The sequence below is a fragment of the Episyrphus balteatus genome, chromosome 3 (assembly GCF_945859705.1).
Source record: "Episyrphus balteatus chromosome 3, idEpiBalt1.1, whole genome shotgun sequence".
Taxonomy (NCBI): Eukaryota; Metazoa; Arthropoda; class Insecta; order Diptera; family Syrphidae; genus Episyrphus; species Episyrphus balteatus.
In genome coordinates this window covers 48,403,710-48,427,387 of record NC_079136.1, presented here as the reverse complement: position 1 = coordinate 48,427,387, position 23,678 = coordinate 48,403,710, and the positions used below count along the sequence as shown (strand labels likewise).

General features: G+C 30.3%; 1 protein-coding gene across 1 annotated transcript; it reads left to right on the top strand.

Annotated features, from left to right (window-relative positions):
* Positions 1-18,914: 18,914 nt before the first annotated feature.
* Positions 18,915-19,860, top strand: LOC129916244 (abnormal spindle-like microcephaly-associated protein homolog). Its single transcript, XM_055996085.1, has one exon. The coding sequence runs from the start codon at positions 19,371-19,373 to the stop codon at positions 19,740-19,742; it is 372 nt and encodes a 123-aa protein (XP_055852060.1). The 5' UTR covers positions 18,915-19,370; the 3' UTR covers positions 19,743-19,860.
* The last annotated feature ends 3,818 nt before the right edge of the window (positions 19,861-23,678 follow it).

The window sequence follows — 23,678 nt, the reverse complement described above, 5'->3', positions numbered from 1 at the left end:
AAACCCTCTGGAATTTTTTTATTTTTGCATTATTAATTTTTTGCCTAAAAATCATTTATCAACCGAAGAAACTATTAAAGTGGTCTTAGCCTTAAATAAAGCCTCAAAAGTCCCCAGATAGTCGTGAAACCCATGCGTTCCGAGCCTACCACAGTACAAAAATGAAAACTTTAAACGAATTTTTCTCGAAACACGTTTTTTTCCGCGCCGTGCAACGTAACTCCAAAACTAATGAAGCTATTGAAATAAAGTGCAAATTACTCGTTAACTCATTGGTCATTGCATGAACCTAAAAGTTCAATATAAATTTCACAATACATATTTTTTTTTACAATTTGTTTATAAAAAAACATAGTGTTTTTTCGTTTTTTGGTGAATATAATCACCGTTACAAATTTGTATACAATGAATTACCCCACATAAAAACAGAAGCTCGAAAACAGCCAAAATGACGTTTTTGTAGCATTTTATAACGGTAATATCTCAAAAACGGATACCAATCAAATTTTTCTGACTTCAGATTCAAGTTCAGCACATCAAAAACCTCTAGAAAAGTATATCTTGGTTCTTGTGGCAATTTTTTTGACCAGTGTAATTTCATCGAAAGGGTATACAAAATCATGTATTATGTATGAAAAGTAACTTTGTAAACTATAGTGTACCTAATTAAATGAGCCACAACTTTTATTTGAGCCATTTTTTTACCATAACCTAAAAAATATTGAGAAAAATGTAAAAACTGTTTGTTTTTTATTTTTATCTTTAACAAAAATTGTTATATATTGATACATTTTTTGGAAATTTACTTTTTTATGTTCTAAGTTTTTATCAAAATCCAAATGTTTGTATTTATCTTTCGAAAACGCCGTTTCTTAACTATTAACTATTATAGGAGTTAGCTTTGGCTAAGAATTTCCTCTAGCATATTATGAACTTGCACAACCAATCAAGCATTTATCAGTCAGTCAGTCAGTTGAATTTTGAGTTAGTCTATCTACATTATATACTTGGGTACAAAAATTCCCAATAGCTGTCTATCTACGGAGCCGACAACAAGCTTTTTTTTTGCAGCCAAAGTCAGCTCATAAATTTTTTATATACTTTACATAAATTTTTAAAATACTTTACTTTCTTGACCGAAAAAGAAAAAAAGCACTTCGTGATTATAATGTATTTTATTATGAAAAATTAAGAGCAAATAAATATTTTTCAAATTAGTACACTCTATTCAAAACCAACCAAGTCCCACTACAGCCTCGACCCACTAAAAACCATCAGAAAAGTATTTCAATTAATTAAATTTTGTTTTGTTTTTTTTTTTTTTTTTTTTTTAATTCGTGCTTGATAGTGCACATATCAAGTTCAGTGTTTATGTAAATTTTAATAAATTCCACATAGAAACAAACATTAAATTTTAATTATTACCTCGGAATGCAACCATTCGTTCAAGCATTCGACACGGCGGCGAACGCAGCAGTTCGATGTTTTAATTCAATTTTAAATTACCTACGCAAATCCACTTACTATATTATAACCCGGCCCATAGACCGGACACGATGCCAAATCTTAAGTGAACGGAATCCCATTTGTTTCCAATTTATTAGACATCGAATGTGAATATACAGAAATTTGCTAAAATACTAAGAACTAAGTATTTCAACAGACTGGAAAGCGAAAAAAAAAAAACTAGGGCAATGAGTCGAGTATGTGTATGAAATATAGAATTGTAGATCTCAATCAACTTAAAGCTAAATAAACGTGTTCTAGAATTTAGCAGAGAATGCAGGTCACAAAATTTGTTTGAATGGGCAGAGAGCAGAAAAGACAGTAGAACAACAGAAGCCAACACACTTCATTAGATAAATCATTAACATTTTGTTGCACGAAACCAATTGACCGAAATACTCAATATTTTTGAGAAAATCGATTTTTTAAGTGATTTGTGTGGATAAGGAATAATGTGTGAGGGATGTGATAATGAATGAGGTAACAGCAGCAAATTATTAACATATTTCATACGTTTAAAGAAGTAGCTTAGAGTTTTGAGAATGTGAGCAAATCCTTACTCATAATGGAACTACTCGGCTTTATCACGAATTCCTTTGGTATAGGAAATTTTCTACGAATTCCAAATAAACAATCACAAAATCCGATCGTATAGTGACAATTTGTATGAAATTTTCCATTTTAAACGGATTCCTTGATTGTTTTTGAAATTGTAGAAAATCATAGAACAGAGCGAGCCCTGATCGGAACTTTTCCCGATAGACTCATCAAACACCAATAAGTGCTGATCGAAACAGAAATATTCTCCTTAAACACCAAAAACTTTTACTTTTCTGTTCTAAACAGTTCTGAATAGTTCTAAACAGTTTCATTAAGCAAAACTATAATTGCAACGTACAGAACACCAATTTCTTCGATCAACAACAGTTCAAAATTTCTTACTGTTTCTGCTGACTTGTGAATTCAAAAACGTGTGCTCAAAATCTTATTATTTCCTCAACATGAAATATATGACACATTAAACCTAACATTTTTCGAAAAAAAAAACTGTATAATTTTTATTTTATTTGTTGCTAATTTTTGGCGAATTATTTCTCAAACATCGAATTTCACGGTTTTGACTTTTAAACATCCATATCTCGAGTAGCAGATTTTTTACATTTTTGGTTTGTATGTATGACTTATATTATTTAACAATATCTATCGATTCCAGTATCAATCTTTTTTCTACCACTTTTTGTAAAGGAAATAGCTTTTTGACCTTTTTCTAAATTTACCTCAGTTTCCCCTTCTAAATTGTCAAATTTCTAAAAATCCAGAATATTAAAATTTTTGAATTTAATTTTCTCTGACGTAATTTTTTTTTTACACCTCTAACACTTACCATATAAGCAGGGTGACGTTGTCAAAAAAACTCAAAATATGAACTTTAAAACGTGGCAACCCTATGCCTTGACAGGATGTTGCCAGTCTTTAGACACTACCCTTAAGAAAATATAGCTTTCAACTGGTATAACGAGGTGGATAGGTCGTCCTATGACGGGATTTTTTCTATTAATATATTGAAATACGAAAATAAGGACTCTTTCAAAAAATCCCTGCGCGAAAACAGTAAGTTAAATTAAAAATTTGACAGACACGTGTCAAGTTGTTTTATTTTTTTTAACTTATCAAATAAAAATCACTTAAAAAAAATTTCATTCTGATTTTTGGTGAATTATTTCTCAAATATCGAATTGGAGTGTCATGACTTTAAAAAGACTATATCTCGAGTTGTAGATTTTTTACATTTTTTATTTGTATGTGTGGCTTTCATATTTTTATAATATCTATCGATTCCAATTTCAATTTTATTTCTATCACATTTTGTTTAGAAAATAGATTTTTGCCCATTTTCTAAATTCACCTTTGTTTACCCTACTCAAACTTCAAATTTTAAAAAATCCTGAAAATTAAAATTTTCAAATTAAATTTCCTATGACATAATATTTTTTTTATAACTCTTTGGCTTGTCATATAAGCAGGGTCGCGTATTCAAAAATACGGAAAAATAAACTTTAAGGCCTGGCAACCCTATGCCTTGACAGGATATCGCTAGGCAACCCATGTGCAATTTATTTCCTTAGACACTACCTTTCAGAAAATATAACTCTCAACTGGTATAACGATAAGGGTAGGTCGTCCTATGGCGGGATCTCCTACTAAAAGATTTGACGATTTTGTCATCAAATAAAAAAAAACCATCCAATCCCCCACTAAGCACCTTCAATTGCTATTAAAGACACCAAGCACCAGGAAAACGAACGATCTCTTGTGCATGGAGGACATGCCTGTTGTGGTAGTGCCATTAAACAAGAATTTATTTTCACCTTGGCATTGCGTCAGTGAAAACTGAAAATCTAATTTTTACTATTTTTAGAGAAGAAAGTAGCATTTTGAAAAAAAAAAAAAATTAAAAATTCATAAACACACAAAAATATTATTCAGTGGGAGGTGATGTCGTTATTTCTCTTTGAGCCACGGAAGCCACAACAATTTTCCCCATGATTAATATTTTTGGAAATAAATTTTATGAGAGTGTGACTGGCTATAGTTAAAATTATTTTTTAAGTAATTTCAAATTTTATCACTTTACTTAATAAGTCCATTTACATTCTTGGGGGAAATTTATTTTTAAAAATTTTTCAATGAAATGTGGGAAAACGACCAATGTGGCTGACTATTATGGACTTGGGTGGGCTGGTGGGGATAGCCTTTGTTTTGTTCTTGGAGGCAATGATCGATGTGGTTGCTGCTCGTGAATCACACTATTTGGAATTCGTTTTATCTGTCTATAAATATATTTTAACCAAGTATGTAGGTGGTGAGAATTTTGATGGAGGAAAAGTAATTTGTAATTAAGAAGAAGAATATCTAAGTTTAATTTTATCCCATGACTTTGGTGCATGGCCTTGGAGAATATAAAGAAAACAAGAGGGAAGTTCAATAAATTTCAAAGCGTTTACTATACTTATATTTATCTAATGAGAAAATATGCGGAATGTTGTGTTAAAAATTAGTCAGAAGTAGCAATTGTCAATCAGATGGACCATGTAATAACGCTTTCAGTCGAAATTTATTTGAAATGTTTGTATTATATTTGACCTTAATCGTCAGATTTCTATCACTTATTGTAAAGAAAATAGCTTTTTGCAGGGGCGAACGCAGGAGGGGTTTTGGGGGTTGAAACAAAAGTGCGACATAGGACGGTAAGAGGTTGTCATTCTTAACCTTCGATATGTTCCTATATCTATTTATTTTTTACTTGCGATATAGGTACTATAGGGCAAGTTTAGGATTCGTAAAAAAAAATCGAACTCGAGATAACAATTTTACGTGACATTACGATGATGGAGAATGCCAAAAAAGTGGGTCCGGCAATTCTGTCTGTCTGTCTGTGTGTCTGTCTCTATCTGGAGCTGGAGCCTAAACGAGTGAATTCATTTTCTTCAAACTTGGTATTTAGCAGTTTTGAGTGATTCCCTAGAGGTAAAATTGAAATTTTATTTGTATGACCAAAACTAACGGTATCTGCCATATAACGGAAATACAAAAGTTAATTTTTTTCAAAAACGGCTCTAACGATATTGATTAAAATTTTTTTACACATAAAAGCCAACTTTTGAAATAAAAAAATATTTGTTGTACCGTTATTAACGGTAGATACCTGTCATAGAACGGTTTTTTTTGATTTATGAATAACTCGTACAAAACTAATATGCTTTCAACGAAAATTTTTACACAAGAGCGTTTAAGTAAAGGTATTATTAAAATTTAAGAAAATTTTCAAAAAACACACTTTTGGATTTTTTAAAAATATTTCAAAATTTTTTTTCGAAAAATCAATTTTTTTTAAAACGGGTTCACGAAAAATTTTAAAATTTCGTTTTTTTGTGTAAATTAATTATTTCTTCAAAATGGCATACCAACTTTTTTTTTTGAAAAATGTTAGAAAATTTTTATATATAAGAAATTACTTTTTTAAAAAACCACTCCAACGATTTTCGAAATTTTTTTTTCTACAAATACCTTTTTATACAAGAAATAAAATGGAATACTTCGTTTTTTTTTGTAAAAGATCATTTAAAACGGTGTTTTATTAATTATAAAAACAGATTTTATTTTTTTACACTACTTATGAAATTTCTTCAAAATATCAAATTTTAAATTTCTTGAATAAAACGCTTGAACATAAGAGTTACTTTAAGCATAAGAGCAAGTACGTGCGACCCCAGTCGTGCAATTTATTTTTTTCATACATATAAATTTTTATTATAAATGCCCGAAAAATATAATGAATTATTAAAAAAAAAAATCGTAAATATGTTTTTTGAAACCCCCTCCGAAATTTTTTTTCTGCGTTCACCCCTGGCTTTTTGACCTTTTTTTTCACCTCAGTGAAATAATAAATTTTAAAATTTCTAAAAATCCTGAATATTCAAATTTTTAAATTTAATTTTCTCTGACATACCTTATATTTTTTTACACCTCTAAGACTTACCATATAAGCAGGTTGGCGTTGTCGAAAAAACTCAAAAAATTAACTCTAGAGCGTGGTAACCCTATGCTGTGACAGGATTAAGAAAATATAACTCTCAACTGGTATAACGATGAGGGTAGATCGTGCTATGCGGGATCTTCTTCTATAATACTTCATTAAAAATGTGAAAATATGCAATACAACAATTAGTTTTGCAAAGAGTTTTTTTTTTACTTCGCACAAAATATAAAATTTGGATTTGCACCCCTTTTGATACAAGGTCCTCAATTTTGTCTAAGAAACATGAGAAAATTTGTAATTTTTTTATTTCTAAACACAATTTTAAGTAAATTTAGCTCACCTACAAGTTTGGGATCTTTGAAATCAACCTTTACAATTTTCTTCCTATCTTTGACTTTTTTGCGTCCGCATTATACTGGGCTAATTTTGATGTTAACTTTAAATTTTAACCAAATTTTTACCAAAACCAGTAGCACTCAAAAATAAAGAGGTCGAGTTTAAATTTTCAAATCTGTCACCGAGATTTTTTTTTTCGTGGCTAAAGATATTGTTGCACTTCAAATGTAAGTTGAAAGTCCTTCATCAAATTTTCGTCAATCGTCAATTTTCGTACGGTCCTGCTAGTTTCTAATCAAGTTATTTTACAAAAAGCTTTTTCACTCAAACCCAAACTTTGCGATTTTGAAAATTTATTTTGAAATATGCAATTATTCTCATAACTTCTCCACAATTTCAACTTTTTAAAAGTTCTCTTTGAAAAATCTATGTTATCAAGCTTTTTAGAGTTGTTGCGCTAATAACGACTTTTTTAAACTAATTTGGTACAATTAAATCTATATAAAATTTAACTTGATTTTAATGAGAATTTATTGTACGCTTCTTTTATAACTGGGTTACATACATGAAACCATATGTTTAACACAGTTTCATATAAATCAAGCTAGTTCACGAGTACCTACTCTTGAGTACACGCGAAATATGACAAAATAAATCAAGTTCAATAACAAACCAAACTTCTATTCGTGTCGTGTCTGATCAAAATAAACAAATTGATATCGATAAATTAAACAGAAAGTTTATAGCTATTACTATATGAATGTGTAGATTGCGTCATTTTATGTCTAACTCATTTCAATATTCTTGACTTTTCTAATTCACCACCACCTCAATCCAATACTTAGTTAAATGCAAATCTAACATTTACACCGCCCTCGATGTATTTAGTGAGATCATAAATTCAATTCAATTATCTAATTGAAAAATGTTTATAATTTTTTTTTCTTCTTATTTTGTTTTGTTTGAAAAATCATACAAAGAGGAGAGAAAGATCTACTTCTATACATGATTTAAACCCCCTTCGAGATCGTGAGTTGCCGGTGATTTGGCCGGCTGGTCTTTTTCCAAAGTACAGGGTTGTGATAGTTATCAACAGCGCCCTAAAGGGATTAAGAAGACATTAGAAATCGTTATATGAAATGTGTTTTTGACAAATAAAAAAAAACTTCGTTCTTGTTGATTCTCATTCATTTGAATGACCCTTTATTCAATTGTTGTTTGTTAGTTATTACTTCATTAGATTTAAATAACAGTTCGGTCTTTTTGACCCAAAGAAATATTATACAGGCCTAAATTATGAATATGGAAGCGATACGCACCTGTTCCACACGAGACCTGAGATTGAGCTGGACAGCCTCAACTTGTTTAGTTTATATAGTGCTACATTCCGGTCATGCGTTCATTTTTCCTGTGTCTTACATTTCTACAAAACAGAGTGCTTCCAGTATATTCTCCCAAGTGGTCAATTGAGGGGGATAATGGGGAGTAAAAAAATATTCAAAAGCGATCATTTAGAATCTTATGACGTTAACTGTGACGTCAAATTTAAATAAATCAACCACCGCCAATTTAGCTAAATGGAAATTTTTCCTAAGTTCTGTTACTGTTAGATCTTGTGCTGAGACTTCATTTTGTTTGGATGCAAAACAGAGTATACAGGTCTTCGAAATTTTCCGTCAGAGTATCTTATTTTCTGAAAAAAAAAACAGACAATGTGAGGAGGAGTTGATTTCTTTTTAACATGTGTTCAATTTGAAATAATCACCATGCTTGAATCCCACTCTATTATATTAGAAGATATTATTCAAAACGAAAGCAATGATAGTGCAGTTTTTATAATTTCTTAGATTTAAATCATTTGCAACTCTGACAAATAATGGCTACCTGCACTGTTGTGAATTGCATAGAATAAAATTAATTAAGTCTTTGCTTTTGAAGTCTCACATTACATAAGACCCATTCAATTGTGCTTTAGAATTTTAAATTGACAGAATTTGATTGTTAAAAAAATCTGTGATACTTTGCATATGATATTGTGCAATACAATGAAATCAAATGGAAAATTTATAAAAAAAAAAATTCATAAATTTAGTATAGTGAACAATTTTTCGTTACTGGGTAACCATTTACAAATTGCAGTTAAGAGAAATTACTGAAACTAAAAAGAAATCCTGGATGCTTAAGTCTATTAAAAAAGAGATACATTGTTTTCTATTATACATAGATACCAAGAATCTAAGCAGTTTATACAAATATTTTAAGTGAAATGGCATTTTTTCGGGAATTACCCAAGAAGTAAGAACCTAAGGTTCTACTAAGAATATCATGGATGAAGCGTTAATTTTTTTTCTTTTTTTCAATTAAATAAAGTAACATGCACGACTGGGTCGCACGTACTTGCTCTTGCTCAGACGGACGGAATTGCGAGATCCACTTTTTCGGAATTCTCCATTATCGTAAAGTTTGGCTTTGATTAAAACCTCAATTTTTGTTTCGACACGAAACCAATACTTTCCCTATAGAGCAAGTAAAAAACATGGCGTACCCTAATGAAATTTGAGAATGTACACAATTATTTTGAGTGAAAGGGTGTTTTTTTAGAAGGAGGTTTATTCTGTTATAAGTTTAATTTGGCATGGAAACCAAAACTAAATGAGCACTTGGGTAAAATGGAGGTCATAGAACTAAGCACAAATTTTAACCACAAAACTTTTTGTATTATTTTATCTGTGCTAAGACCAAAATATTAAACAATATAGGTACTATCTACCTATAATGTAAATATGTAATTAACATTTTGTTCTTATTTGTTAATTTATTATTTTCTTAAGAATGGTCTACCAATTTTTTTTAAGGTTTTTGTAAAGCCTATAAACATAAAATATATTATGTATTAGTGTACGTCAAAAAATACGAAATTCTTTTTTTTGTTTTTGTACTCCGAAAAATCTATTGCTAGACACCTCTAGAATATACACATACATATATTAATGGGACGGTCCTCCGCTTTGCAATTTTCCATTTATACATCAAGCTTCTACTAAACAAAAATCATTTTTGTATTAGGTAATTGACTTTTTTAGCAAACTTCTTTTCATATTCTTGTAGGAAATTGAATGCTCTACAAAAAATACTCTAACACTTTTTTCGTTTATCTAACCGTTAAATAGATAGAGTTCACCTATGTTGAAATTATGCTGGCACAAAAAGTATTGAGATGTAAAAGTGTACCAAGTTCTAAAGTTTGGGTTCAAATTCGTATCAATAAAATTTTGATTGTTCTCTTGACAATTTTTCTTTTAATTACCGATTTTTAAAGTTATTTCAAAAATTGCCAAGTAAACAATCAAAATTTTATTGATACGAATTTGAACCCAAACTTAAGAACTTGGTACACTTTTACATCTCAATACTTTTTGTGCCAGCATAATTTCAACATAGGTGAACTTGGCTCTTTTTTTAACAGTAATGTTTTTGTTGTGATTTCGCTTCTTTTTGCAAGGTATGGCTGCAGAATTGAAAATCTCTATATTTGATGAAAATTCAGTAAAAATGGGCGGTTGCCACGCCCCCTGGCTGAAATTCTCAAACTTTAAATTTTTTCCTTTGTATAAACTACCAGCTCTACCATTCTACCAAATTTCAGGATTCTACGATAATCAGAAAGGCTCTATAATATTTTATGAAAATTCAGCGGAAATGGCCGGTTGCCACGCCCCCTGGCTGAAATTCTCTTACCTTAAATTTTTTCCTTTGTATTTACTACCAGCTCTACCATTCTACCAAATTTCAAGATTCTACGATAATCAGAAGAGCTGTATAATATTTTATGAAAATTCAGCGGAAATGGGCGGTTGCCACGCCCCCTGGCTAAAGTTCTCAAATTTTAAATTTTTTTCCTTTGTATAAACTACCAGCTCTACCATTCTACCAAATTTCAGGATTCTACGATAATCAGAAAGGCTCTATAATATTTTATGAAAATTCAGCGGAAATGGCCGGTTGCCACGCCCCCTGGCTGAAATTCTCAAATTTTAAATTTTTTCCTTTGTATTTACTACCAGCTCTACCATTCTACCAAATTTCAAGATTCTACGATAATCAGAAGAGCTGTATAATGTTTGATGAAAATTCAGCGAAAATGGGCGGATGCCACGCCCCCTGAATTGAAAATCTCAAATTTTCGATTTTCCCTTTGTATACACCACAAGTCCTATCACCGTGTAAAATTTCAAGCTTCTACGTTAACGGGAAAATCTCCATAATTTTGATGATCTGTCAGTGAGTGAGTGAGTGAGTGAGTGAGTGAGTCAGTTACGGTTTTTGCGATTTTTGAAGCCTATATCTCAGAAACTACTCATCGTAAGAGGCTGAAATTTTGTGAGGAGTTTGGTTTTGACCAGTCAACAAATGTAGCGAGTTTGAAATTTCTAGCATCTTTGGTGTGGAAGTTAGAGGGGGGTCAAAAATGGCTAGAGTTCTTTCCTGTAAATAAGGGTGTAGAGTGTGTAGTGCCAAAGTTGCTAGAGAACTTGGCTGGGCACTACTGTGCCCCTTGATTTGAGATCCAAAAATCTAGAAAATCTTTAAAAATTCGTTTTTATTCTTAATTTTGTAACAAATTGAAAAATTATAATAATCAAACGCGCAAGACATATTCTTTTATGAAATTCATTGCTCCACATAAAAGGTCTTGTTAACTTTTTTCATTAATCTAAACATCTAAAGATATTTGAGGTCAAAGTTAAAAAAAATTATAAAAATATTTTTTTACTTTTCAAAATGTTCTAATTTACTGAAAATTCATTATTATCAAGTTAGCAAGATGTATTCTTATAGGGGCTTAAACGTTCTCCAAAGAAATCCTTGGCATCAAATTGATTGCTTTAACCGTTTAGAAGATTTTTCGGAGTACCAAATAAAAAAAAAAGAATTTCGATTTTTTTTACCCACCCTATTATGTATACATACCTACATATATATTTTGTAAATGGCTCTAAAGTGTGCCCGGTTAGAAATTAACCCCTATTTAGGTACAGCTATTTGCAACAGTTCCTACTCACAAATGTTTTTTAATCAAAATAATTAGAATCAATTAAAAAAAAATAATTACATCCACTTTTGAAAAAAAAAATAAGTAGGTACAATGTACATCCCTTTTGGCAGATAACATTAATTTTAGTCATAAAAAAATATATAAATTTTCCTGTCCAAGGAATCACCAAAACCACATTATTACAAGGTTTGAAGCATAATTGCTCTTAGTCTGTACTTCAGGATAAAGATAGACACAGTTGCGAAATCCCCTTTTTTTTGCATTGCTCCTGTTCTAAGTTGAATTCGATTTTTTTTTATCCTTAACATGCCTTATAGTTCTTTCTTTCTTTAGAGTTGTCGGATGACCTTGTTTTGTGTCTTGTCTTTATAAATTCCATAACTGAATGCAATTAAGAAAACGCTCTTAAGGGTATTATAAAAAATTAATTTTTTAATAAAAAAATTCAACTTGATAGAAATAAGTTAGACTTCTCGTTTGCATAAATAAAGCTTACTTATTCTTAGAAATAATAATAATTTTTATTTTCATGTTTTACGTTTATATTGTTGACCCTCATCAGTACAATTGACCTTTCAAGTTCAAATTGCTATACAGTGCTTTTAATGTAATTCCCCTGTTTTAATTCATCGTCATGAAGTTGTCCTGGTGACTTTTCTTTAAAATCTCTTCTTTAGAATTTGCTGAACCCAATTCAAAAATCACTTGAATTGACTAATCACATTTATATAAAATTTTTCTTAAGTCCAAAGTCTATACACTCAAGTTTAGTAATAAGCTCATTGGTAAAAAATATAAAACATACAAACAGAGTGCTTAACAATAAATTTTTGCAAAATAACAAAAATGTTATTGCATGAGTAGAAATAAATATAAAAAGATAATTACCAGTTATAAAAAACAAAATGCTTCTGTTTATAAAATTTTTTTTTTTTTTTCAAATCTCACCAACAATTTTCTCATAAAACCAAAATTATTTTGAGTGTTAATAGTTTATGAGAGTGTTTTTGTTTTCGTCGATTTTTGTACTCTGTTTTTTATTTATAGCCCAGGGAAATTAGTAATTTAAATCGCATTTTTCGCGGGACAAAATTTTTTTCATGGAATGTGTTCGAGTGGTTGTCCTTATCATAAAAATCAATTTGTTGGGAAAATTGGAGGTTGGGAACAGCCGCCATCTTGGAAAAGAGATTGGTATCGTTTTTATTGAATAGCTCCATTGTTATTCATTTTAACAGAAAATGACAAAGGTAGGACTTATTAACAATAAAATTATCTAAACAATGATATACAAAACAATTCCGTGAGTTGATTAAATAAAATTTTATAGTTGGTCAAAGTGCGGGTTTGTGTCGCAAGGTTGGGACAAAATGACATTTTTTCATATATCTGACGAACTTTTGATTTGTTTGGATAATTCTTCAAGAATGAATTATAGTACTTATAATTACCTATAAAATGAGCCCACAATAGTTATTGTAACCATCGTATTGTAGAAGTAATCTAACTCCGAAACTCTCCATGTACTAGTCAAAAGTGAGAAAAAAGCTAGTTTTTTGCTAGTAGGCCGAGAAAATTTTGGGAGTAGAGGTATAACCAAAATATAAGTACGCAGTTTTGCTGCCATACTCGTGTTTATGTCGATTTCAAAGGTCTGACAACTCTAATTTTGGGCTTTATACGGTTTTTGGGGGGTTAAATAACGTTAGTTTTCCAGTTAACGTGAATGGGCTAAAGTAATACTATTTGAAATTATAAATATACAAGCTGATGCTCTATTATTTTTTCTAAATTTGGACATCTCAATCTCGGCTATGGGGTTAATAGAACTCACGATATAAGCTTTTTTAACTAACCATATCAGGCTTTTCAATTCAAATAAACAAACAAAAATCGAAACAAAAAGCCTCTAAAACATAATCGTATAAACGGCTTATATCTTGAGTTCTACTGGTCACATCCTCAAGATTGGGGTGTCTAGATTTAGGAAAAATAATAGAGCATTAGCTTGTATATTTATAATTTCAAATAGTATTACTTTAGCCCATTCACGTTAACTGGAAAACTAACGTTATTTAACCCCCCAAAAACCGTATAAAGCCCAAAATTAGAGTTGTCAGACCTTTGAAATCGACATAAACACGAGTATGGCAGCAAAACTGCGTACTTATATTTTGGTTATACCTCTACTCCCAAAATTTTCTCGGCCTACTAGCAAAAAACTAGCTTTTTTCTCACTTTTGACTAGTACATGGAGAGTTTCGGAGTTAGATTACTTCTACAATACGATGGTTACAATAACTATTGTGGGCTCATTTTATAGGTAATTATAAGTACTATAATTCATTCTTGAAGAATTATCCAAACAAATCAAAAGTTCGTCAGATATATGAAAAAATGTCATTTTGTCCCAACCTTGCGATACAAACCCGCACTTTGACCAACTATAAAATTTTATTTAATCAACTCACGGAATTGTTTTGTATATCATTGTTTAGATAATTTTATTGTTAATAAGTCCTACCTTTGTCATTTTCTGTTAAAATGAATAACAATGGAGCTATTCAATAAAAACGATACCAATCTCTTTTCCAAGATGGCGGCTGTTCCCAACCTCCAATTTTCCCAACAAATTGATTTTTATGATAAGGACAACCACTCGAACACATTCCATGAAAAAAATTTTGTCCCGCGAAAAATGCGATTTCATGCCCATATTTTGACTAATTTCCCTGAGCTATTATGCCAATAATTTTTTTTTATTTGAATACATTTGGCATTGAAGTGAGGTGAAATAATAATGAATATTTTGTTTATAAAAATAAATTTAAATAACTTTTTAGAATATTAAAAAAAAAAATACGTATACACCCCAGTGAACCTAGTTTAAATAGTTTTAAACATGACAAATAGTTTGCAAACGTTCTAGTTAAAAGTCTTCTAAGCATTTTTAGCGATATTCCATGTCAGCTGTCAACATTTGTTCTCGTTTCTCAACCCAATTTCTAGAACATATTTCTGCCGAACTAGAAACAAAAAAACAATAAAATTAAGAAAATGTTGATGACCCTCACCCAAACAAAAAAAAAAAAAAATATTTTGCATTTTATTATTATGACGGCGAACATTGGGAATTTCTTTTGTTTTGGTTTTATTCGAATGAATTCCATGTGATGTTTATGTGTTTATTTACAGGAACAATAATGATTATTTTGACAAACCAAGTTTACAAAAACACACCACAAGATGTCTTCCATTAGCGTCGAACAAATAAATGCAAAAATTGAACCTTCGATTGACGCAGTAGATTTTTCAGCTATATGTTTTTTTTTTTTTGTTCTTTTGCAGAACATTTCTTTAAATTCAATATTGTATGATGGCCAATCGAATTGCATTCGAATCCCTAAAATAAATCGCTGTTTCTGGGTATTTTATAATAGTTTTCGTTCGAACTCTCGGAGACTTTTTTTTTTGAAATGCACACAAACTGAAAATCTGTCAAAGATGTGTTTCTTTTTTTTTTTTTGCTGTCCATCATAAAATTTCTAAACTAATTGTTTTGCCAAATAAATGAGAGCGAATACGTGTGCGAATAGCCGTCGACTGTGATGGTGACGGTGACAGAGTGGCTAAAAAGAACGACACTTCCTGTTGATTTATTTAGGGACGAACGAAGAGATACCAGAACCAGAAGCCTCCCACGTTTGTTGGCATATGGATTTGTTTGAATCACGAATTTTAATTACTCTGACATTTTGACAAAATTAGCATGCTCCTTAAAAATGAATCCTAAGAGTGTTTGTTTGTCGTTTTAATTTTGTGTCTGTTTGACGCAATTTAAAGTTGGCATTCTTTTTGTTAGGTGAATGTGAGAGGGGTGGTATACTATGAGAAGATTATTTTATTTTCCATGACATGGTTATGTTTAGTTTTGAAGAAAACATCAACAAATATTTAATACGACACTCATGGAATTGTTTTAGAAAATGTTTTTTTTTTTCAAATTTTAAAACCTATAGAATCAAAGAAAATGTTGATATATTCTGACACCTTCAGAATACTTCAAGATTACAAAATTAGTTCCTGATTTTGTATTGCAAATTACATTTAATATTTTAAATTTCATTTAAATTTCTGAAAATAATAAAAATTTAAGATATGTATAATAGCAATTTGCACTATGTATTTTACATTTTCTATGTCCGAAATAACAGGTGCTGGTACAAATTTAAAAAAAAAAAGGAAAAGAATACGAAAAAGAGATTAGGTTTAATAATTCTCGTCATAGCTGGAGGTTACAGTTTACCCTGAATTCGTATTCCCATTACAAAATAGTTGTAAGTTATAAATCCTACCTTTATTCGGATCTAGGAAAATTCTGAATTAGAAATTTCGGCTTCCATGAAGTCTTTGCTTTTTGATGAACCCCAACGGGTTGGGGTTAAAATTTTGCCGGGGTCAAAATTCTTTTGTCAGAATTCTGCTTTCAAAATTCTGCTTTACAAAATTCTGCTTTCAAAATTCTGCTTTTCAAAATTCTGCTTTTCAAAATTCTGTTTTTCAAAATTCTGCAAAAAATTAAAAAAGGGTTTGGAAAATGTTAAAAAGCGCGCGCTTTTTTGAAAAACAGAATTTTGAAAAGCAGAATTTTGAAAGCAGAATTTTGTAAAGCAGAATTTTGAAAGCAGAATTTTGACAAAAGAATTTTGACCCCGGCAGAATTTTGACCCCAACCCACTGCAATTTTGTTTGACTTTATTTTAAGCTAAAGCCCAAACCCCTAAACTTAGTATGAAGAAATTGTAATAAACGGTAATGGTTTTTTTTTTGCTCTTAAAACCGTAGCGTAGGGTTGCAACATAAAAGTTAACATTTAAAAAGTAGCAACCCCTTTTTATCATTTTCAGAATCATCTTTTCATTTATTAGACACCAATTTTAATCACTGACCATATAAGCTGAGTAAATCGACACCGGTCACCGTTTGTTACACTGTTAACATTTTTTTGGTATTTTCAATCAAAATTTGTGTTTTATGCGGTGCAACCCAAAAAAATTTTTTAAACTTATTTCTAAATTCAATACAAGATTTATTGAAATGCTGATATTGTCTCTATTATTTGTTTTGCAAGGTCCGATAAAATCCGATAAAATTTTGACAGTAATTTATACATTTTACTTCGAAAAAAACGCAAAAAGCATTCTTATTGGAACAAATTCATAATTTTTGTTATTAATTACAAAATGCATTTTTTAGAAAAATATATAGGTATAGGTACTTTTTCAGAATATTATAACCCTAAGCCATGGAAAAAAATTGTATTTCTTTTTTAAAATGTCTGCTGTTGTCGTTTATTTTTTTTAATACTCTTTAAATTTAAAATTCTTGTAATAAGAATAAGAAAATGGGTGGTTAATTTCAATACTTACCAAGATGAAGATCACCAGAGGTTGGCAATCACAGTCATTATAATCAAGAGCACTGCGTTTAAATTTTAATAAAAATTTTAACCGTCAAGCATTTTACTGAACTATGTATAAAAAAAAAAGTTAGAAAGTGATACTGTCAGTGTTGCCGTTATGCTTTTTTGAGACAATAGTCACATGTTGTATTGATTCAACTAAAATTTCAGTATAAATCAATTCATAAAATTATTTTAAAAAAGAAACAATTTAAATACTTTTTTAAAAATTAGAAACTAACTCTCGGAAAATGTTAATGGGCAGGTTCAGAAACGTTAGGGACTAAATATTTAGGTAATTTCTCGGTCTCTGATTGGTCAGCTGTCAAAAAAAATCCTTCCAATTTAGGTAATTTTATTGGAAAGCTGACTGGAAAGTTAGGCAAGAAAATTTTACCTAAATATTTAGGAAAGTTTTTTTTTTGTCAACATGACAGGTGATTATTTTTAATTATAGAATTACGGTAGCAGAATTAAATCTATTTGTGTGTCGGTTGTAACTAATATTAAAGTGAATTGAAATTTGGTGTCTGCCCCATGCGCTCTATAAAATTTTCAAGTAAATTTCGAAATTTGACAATAATGGCGTATCCAAACTAATTTAGTCAATTTGCTCAAATTTCCGTTCGGAAAATGACGTTGCCTAAATATCTAGTCCCTAATATTTCCTGAACGTGCCCAATTTCTCAAAGTTTGGCATCTCAAGGTCCACTTACTTCAATAAAGTAAAAACATGTTAACATTAGCTGACATCTATAAAAATTGAATACACTCACCTCACCTGCCATAACATATCACACGGCAAACCCTACTTACAATTTTGTTTCTATAATGCTTTACAGAAGCAACAATTGCATCTGTAAAGCTTTATAGAACCCAAATTGTTTGTCGGGAACTTTTTACATAACTTTTGAACCCACTCATCAAAAATAAAAAAACCATCACCTTATTTAAAACACACAAAAAAGAAAAATACACGAACAAATTTAAAATCCCATAATCAATAAAATTTTCAACAAAAATTACTAATTGCCTGTAATATTCCATACAAAACGACATCGTACAAAATTTTAACAATCTACAATCAACATGATGTAAAAGCAATTAAATTCGAAGATTGTACATCATCGCAGCTATAAAAATTGAACACAAAACAAACATTGAATTTTGTTATAGTGTCTATAAATATAGACCTATCCATCCATAACCAAATCCTCCTCACACCCTCTCTACCCCCCCTTTAAAATCATCGCCAGTGTAAACAACGTATTTTGTATACAAAATAGTAAAATATTTTAAAAGAATATCAAAACAAACCGAAAAAAAAAAGATACATAAATATAAAAATATATAATGTGCTATAGGCATAGTGATTTATGTATATTCAAAAACCCCAGAGAGGGACATAAAGTTCCATATTAAAACTTAGTCCTATCATCTCACCGAGGTTAACCTCATAGGTGTTTGTAAAGCTATAAATTTCTTCTTTTTTTTTCAAAATGTAAATTATTATTTAAACAAAGAATGAAATGGGATTTTTTTTTTCTCTAGCCTACCACACAAGTCGTACTTTAGCCAAAAGCTACCCCCCGCCAAGTAATACTCACTTCATATAAAAGGGATGCTTTAAAGGTATAGATTGATGCTCTCATGCCTATGCCAGGTCGGTTACAAGTTACAATACAACCCCTTCCAACACCACATCGCATTGCCACCCACTGATGCAATTTCAATTTTGATTCATCATTCATTCAACTGCACCCCTTTCATACTCTCTACCCCTCGCCATCACACATCCAAAAATGAACGAAGGAAGAGAAATTGAATGATGAAAGATAAAATAAAAATAAATAGAAAGAAAAATTAATTAAATAAAACAAAGCTAGAGTAATAAAAAGAAAAAAAAAAAAAAAACAACAACAAGAAGAAATGAGAAATAACATGCGATGAGTGCGCGCCGCGCCGCCTTTTGGCGTGCTCCGAGCGGTGCCTATAAGAGCATCTCACTGGCCCCGGCACGAGTATATTCCGCGCACAGGCATCCGCCGCAACAGAACAAGCAACAAACGCCGCACAAACAAATTTATATTTTTCTCTCCTAAAAAAAAACCTGACAGCCTAACATTTATATTTTGTGTGCTGCACCAAAACAACGTTTGTCTAGCTTAGTCTACAGATATATACAAAAAGATACATTCGCCCAAAGATCGACGACGACGACTTGGATAAATAACAGAGATCAGCGCCAGCATCGTTCAAACACTTCGTCATCGTCAGTGCGGTCTAGAGATAGATTATTAACGCTATAGATCAAGCTCTTTGCTCTCGTAATTTCATAAGATCCAACCAGTCTTTAGTTGGAAATCGCCCTGATCGGTCCACCGTTTATAGTGAATTCGCTTTGAAAATTTTTAATCAACATCGCTCCATTCACTCAGCAAACAATTCACTCTTTTCAAACGGGAACAGAAATGCACATTCATCCGAGTTCACCAAATTCATCGCCAAGTGAGGAAAACGCAGCCATCAAGATCCAAGCCGGTTTCAGGGGATATCGTGTGCGTAAGCAACTTCGCCGTCAAAGACCTTCGAACGGATACTATCGAGCCATTCACAACATGGCCGATAATAACGGTAATGCCGCCCATTTGCGTGATGAACGTAGCAGCGGAAGTGAGGGTTCATCGGTTGAGGACAAATGTGCTACCAAGATTCAAGCTAACGTTCGAGGTTTCTTGGTGCGAAAGAAGCAAAAAATGGCAACTGATGCTGCCACTAAGATACAGGCCAGTTTCCGAGGATTTAAGGCACGCAAGGAGGCTCAGAAATTGCGACAGAAATAGAAAAGACGACGGCTATTACAAAGTTCTAAGTTAAGTATGGCTTCTTTGTGGAAGTCGATTGTTGATGGTATGGAAGTTTGTGCAGTGCGTGTGAAAAAAAAAAGAAAATAACGGTAAATTGTTGAAAATTGATAAAGAACAAATTAGGCAGTGATCATCAAATATTTAATAAAGTAAAAATAAATAAAAAGTTAAATCTAAGTGAAAAACAAAAATAAATGTAAGTTTTAAGAAAAATATCAAGTATTTTTAAAATTAAATTTATAGAAAAAAAAAATGAAGAATTTATAAAAGCTGTTGATCGTAAAAGGTGCTAAGATTTTTTATTTCATTTGCTTTGATTTTTTTTGTTATAAATTGATTTTTGTTGAAAAACATAAATATTTTATTGTAATAAAATTAAAATTAAATTAAAAAAAAAATAATATGCATAGTTATGATAACATCAAACAACAACAACAACAAATATGAACAAAAATATTCCTTTAGATTTTAATGAAAAAAATTAATATTAATTAATTAAATTATAAGAGAACAAAAATGTGTAATATTTAAAAATTATAAGATATTTAGAATAAAAATGATATTGTAGAATATTAAAAAGAAAATTGCAAATAAAAGTGTTTTGTTATTTTGAAGAAAAAAAAAAGGAACACATTTCAGCGGTCACGGTCTCTATCAAAATTCATAGCAGGGTTCCAAAATTAGAAATTAAAAAAAAAAAATATTTGACACTATTTTACAACGAAAATCGGATGTGGTATTAACAAATGTTTTTGAAATATCACTTGAAACAAACCAAAAAAAAAATCATATATTTACAAACAAGCTTTTTAGATCACTTTAATATATTTTTACTTGCTCTATAGGGCAAGAATTGGTTTCGTGTCGAATCAAAACCAATATTACGATGATGGAGAATTCCGAAAAAGTGGGTCCCGCAATTCCGTCCGTGCGTCTGTGCGGTTGTGCGTCCATCTGTACACATTTCCACAGCCTAAACGGGTGGATGATTTTCTTCAAATTTGGTACAGATGATTTTTATGGAATTCTGAAAGTTGGTTTTTTTTTGTTTTTTTATATCTCGTTTAGAACGTATACCTCCCATACAAAAAAATACGATATTACGAATTTCTCGAAAACGGCTCTAACGATTTTGATTAAACTTTGTATACGTAATATTTAAAGCAGTGGCAATAAAACTGCATTTTTATTTTTTCTCAAAAAAGTCAAATAACAAAAAAAAATTTTTTCATTTAACAAAATTTTGCCCTAAATGTCGGCTCTTCCCCAATATCAATTTTTTTTTTAAATTTAGATCCAGCTTTTAAAATCTACAAGTAGACTAACATAAAAGTGCTTTGAGCTGCAAGAGCAAGTACGTGCGACCCCAGTCGTGCATTTTATTTTTGGTTTGTTTCAAGTGATAATTCAAAAACATTTGTTAATACCACATCCGATTTTCGTTGTAAAATAGTGCCAAATATTTTTTTTTTAAATTTCTGTTTGAAAAAATTATTGGTGAGTATAAAGAAATTTTATTTTAACTTCCAATGATTTCTACTGAAAAAAAGTTACGTATACGCCCTAGTATCCCATATTTGCATAAAAAGATGTATAGTACAGTGTGTGTAATTTTACATCGGTTTTTAAGATTAAGATATCAAATGAAAGCTCATTCATTATATTCAAACAGAATCTATCAAAGCCAAAAATGTATGTATATGTGATATCCGAAGCACATGCATACCTCCACATTCATACAAATCACATCCATGTTGATTTTAAGCTATGTTTTTCATATATTCAACCATGAAAGCAATATTAGGAACAGTGGTGAATGTTATTACTTGTTTATATTGTTCAAAATTTGTTTAACATTGTTTTAATACAGTTTTGAGCCATTTTGAATGAAAACAAATACGTTTTGATGTTTCTCCGAAACACCAAAGCTATAAATTTATAATCTTTTTTTTTTTTTGTTTTCTATATTTGTTAAAGATAGGTAATTAAAATAAAAAAAAAAAGATAGTTCCATTTATATCTTATCAGTCAAAAACGTTCGATTTGTGAGTTGGATGACCTGCTTTCGCCGATAAAGATCATAGATAAATGGGAATTGTTGCAATTTGTATGTCACGAGTTAATACTTTCTGTAATTTATTTCGCTTGTGTTTTTTTTTTTTTAATTGGCCTGAGTAATAAAGTGAGTCGGGTAGGTATTATAAAAATACCCAAATTTGGACTTTAATATTTATGACATTTGTTCCCAATTTTATTTTTTAGGGAGCTTGAGAGTTTTTCTTGAATAACCAACTTTTAGCTTTCTTAAATAATAATTGCCTTTGTGGTAAAATTTTTTTTTGCTGCAAACTTTCTAGTTCCATCATTTGTGGAATGTTTTCTTTAGAGGATAAAATAGGCATTAAATACAAAAATAATTTCTGTCGTGAAATTTGTCGAAAATTTTCTTTTGCAATAAAGATAAATATTTTGAGTGAAAGTAAAATATATATGTAACCAAAATCATACATGATACAATGATGAAATTTGGGATGATAATTTCAAATGGAATATTCATAGGATTCTTAGAAATATTTCGTAAAAGGGTGTTTTTTTGAGGAGTAGATTTACATGTGAGAAGAGAGAACAGCTGACATATTTTTTTTTTTTTTTTAAGAACAGATTAATATCAATTTTTTCAATTGTTTTTATTGATTAATATCAGAGTTACTCTTAGTAAAAAAAAAAATCATGTGTGCAATTCACACGTGGTAGAAGTGAAACCTTAAAAAATCATTTTTCTTGCAAAAAAAAAAAAAAAAAAAAAAACCTACCTATTTTTATTCTATCACCTTCAAATCCATGTTTTTTATATGACAACCTATATAAATTTTATATCATCTGAAAGCTTATTGTCTAAGCTATATATATCGATCAGGTCTATGAGACATCTACAAAAAGAGCTAGAATTTTTTGAACTCGATCAATTTCCATCAAAAAAAGCGAAAAAAAAACACGTATTTTTGTATTCTCACGCTATTAAATGGATTTTTTCTTTAACAACCTATTACAAATTTTATACCATCTGAAAGCTTATTGTCCAAGCTCAAAATATATATATCGATCAGGTCTATGAGACATCTACAAAAAGAGCTAGAATTTTTTGAACTCGATCAATTTCTATCAAGAAAAGCGAAAAAACACGTATTTTTATCTTCTCACGCTATTAAATCCATTTTCTTCCCTAACAACCTATAACAACCTACACCATCTGAAAGCTTATTGTCTTAGCTCAAAATATATATATATCGATTAAGTCTATGAGACATCTACAAAAAGAGATAGAATTTTTTAAACTCGATGAAATTTCATCAAAAAAAGCAAAAAAAAACATTTAATATGTTCTCATGCTATTAATTCAATTTTTTTGTTCGACAACCTATAAAAAATTTTATACCATGTGAAAGCTTATTGTTTCACCTTGTATAATGATAGATAAATCTTATTTCAAAGATGTCTACAAGAGAAGTTAGAATTTTTTAAAGTCAACCATGTCGAATTTCCAGACTGAGATTACGGTACTTCCTACACTGGTAGCTGGTCTGGTCATCGCCAATAGATCTCCACAGGTGTTTTGAGGTATGTTTCAATTTTTTCAATTTAAGATTGTGTAACTTGTAGAGCACGTACCGTTATGTGTGATATATTAAATAAAAGGTTATGTTATCAGCATGCGTATTAAAGTTAAATCAATTACAATATCAATTGTATGTGCACTAGATCAAAAGATATAACGTGAACATCGTGATATAAAGAACATCTTTTTACCGTTATCTCCGAATTTTGAATATGAAATTAATTGAAATTTTGTACAATTATAATTTATTTAATTACCTATCTACAGTACAGATTTTGTTCATCTATCTATTGAAA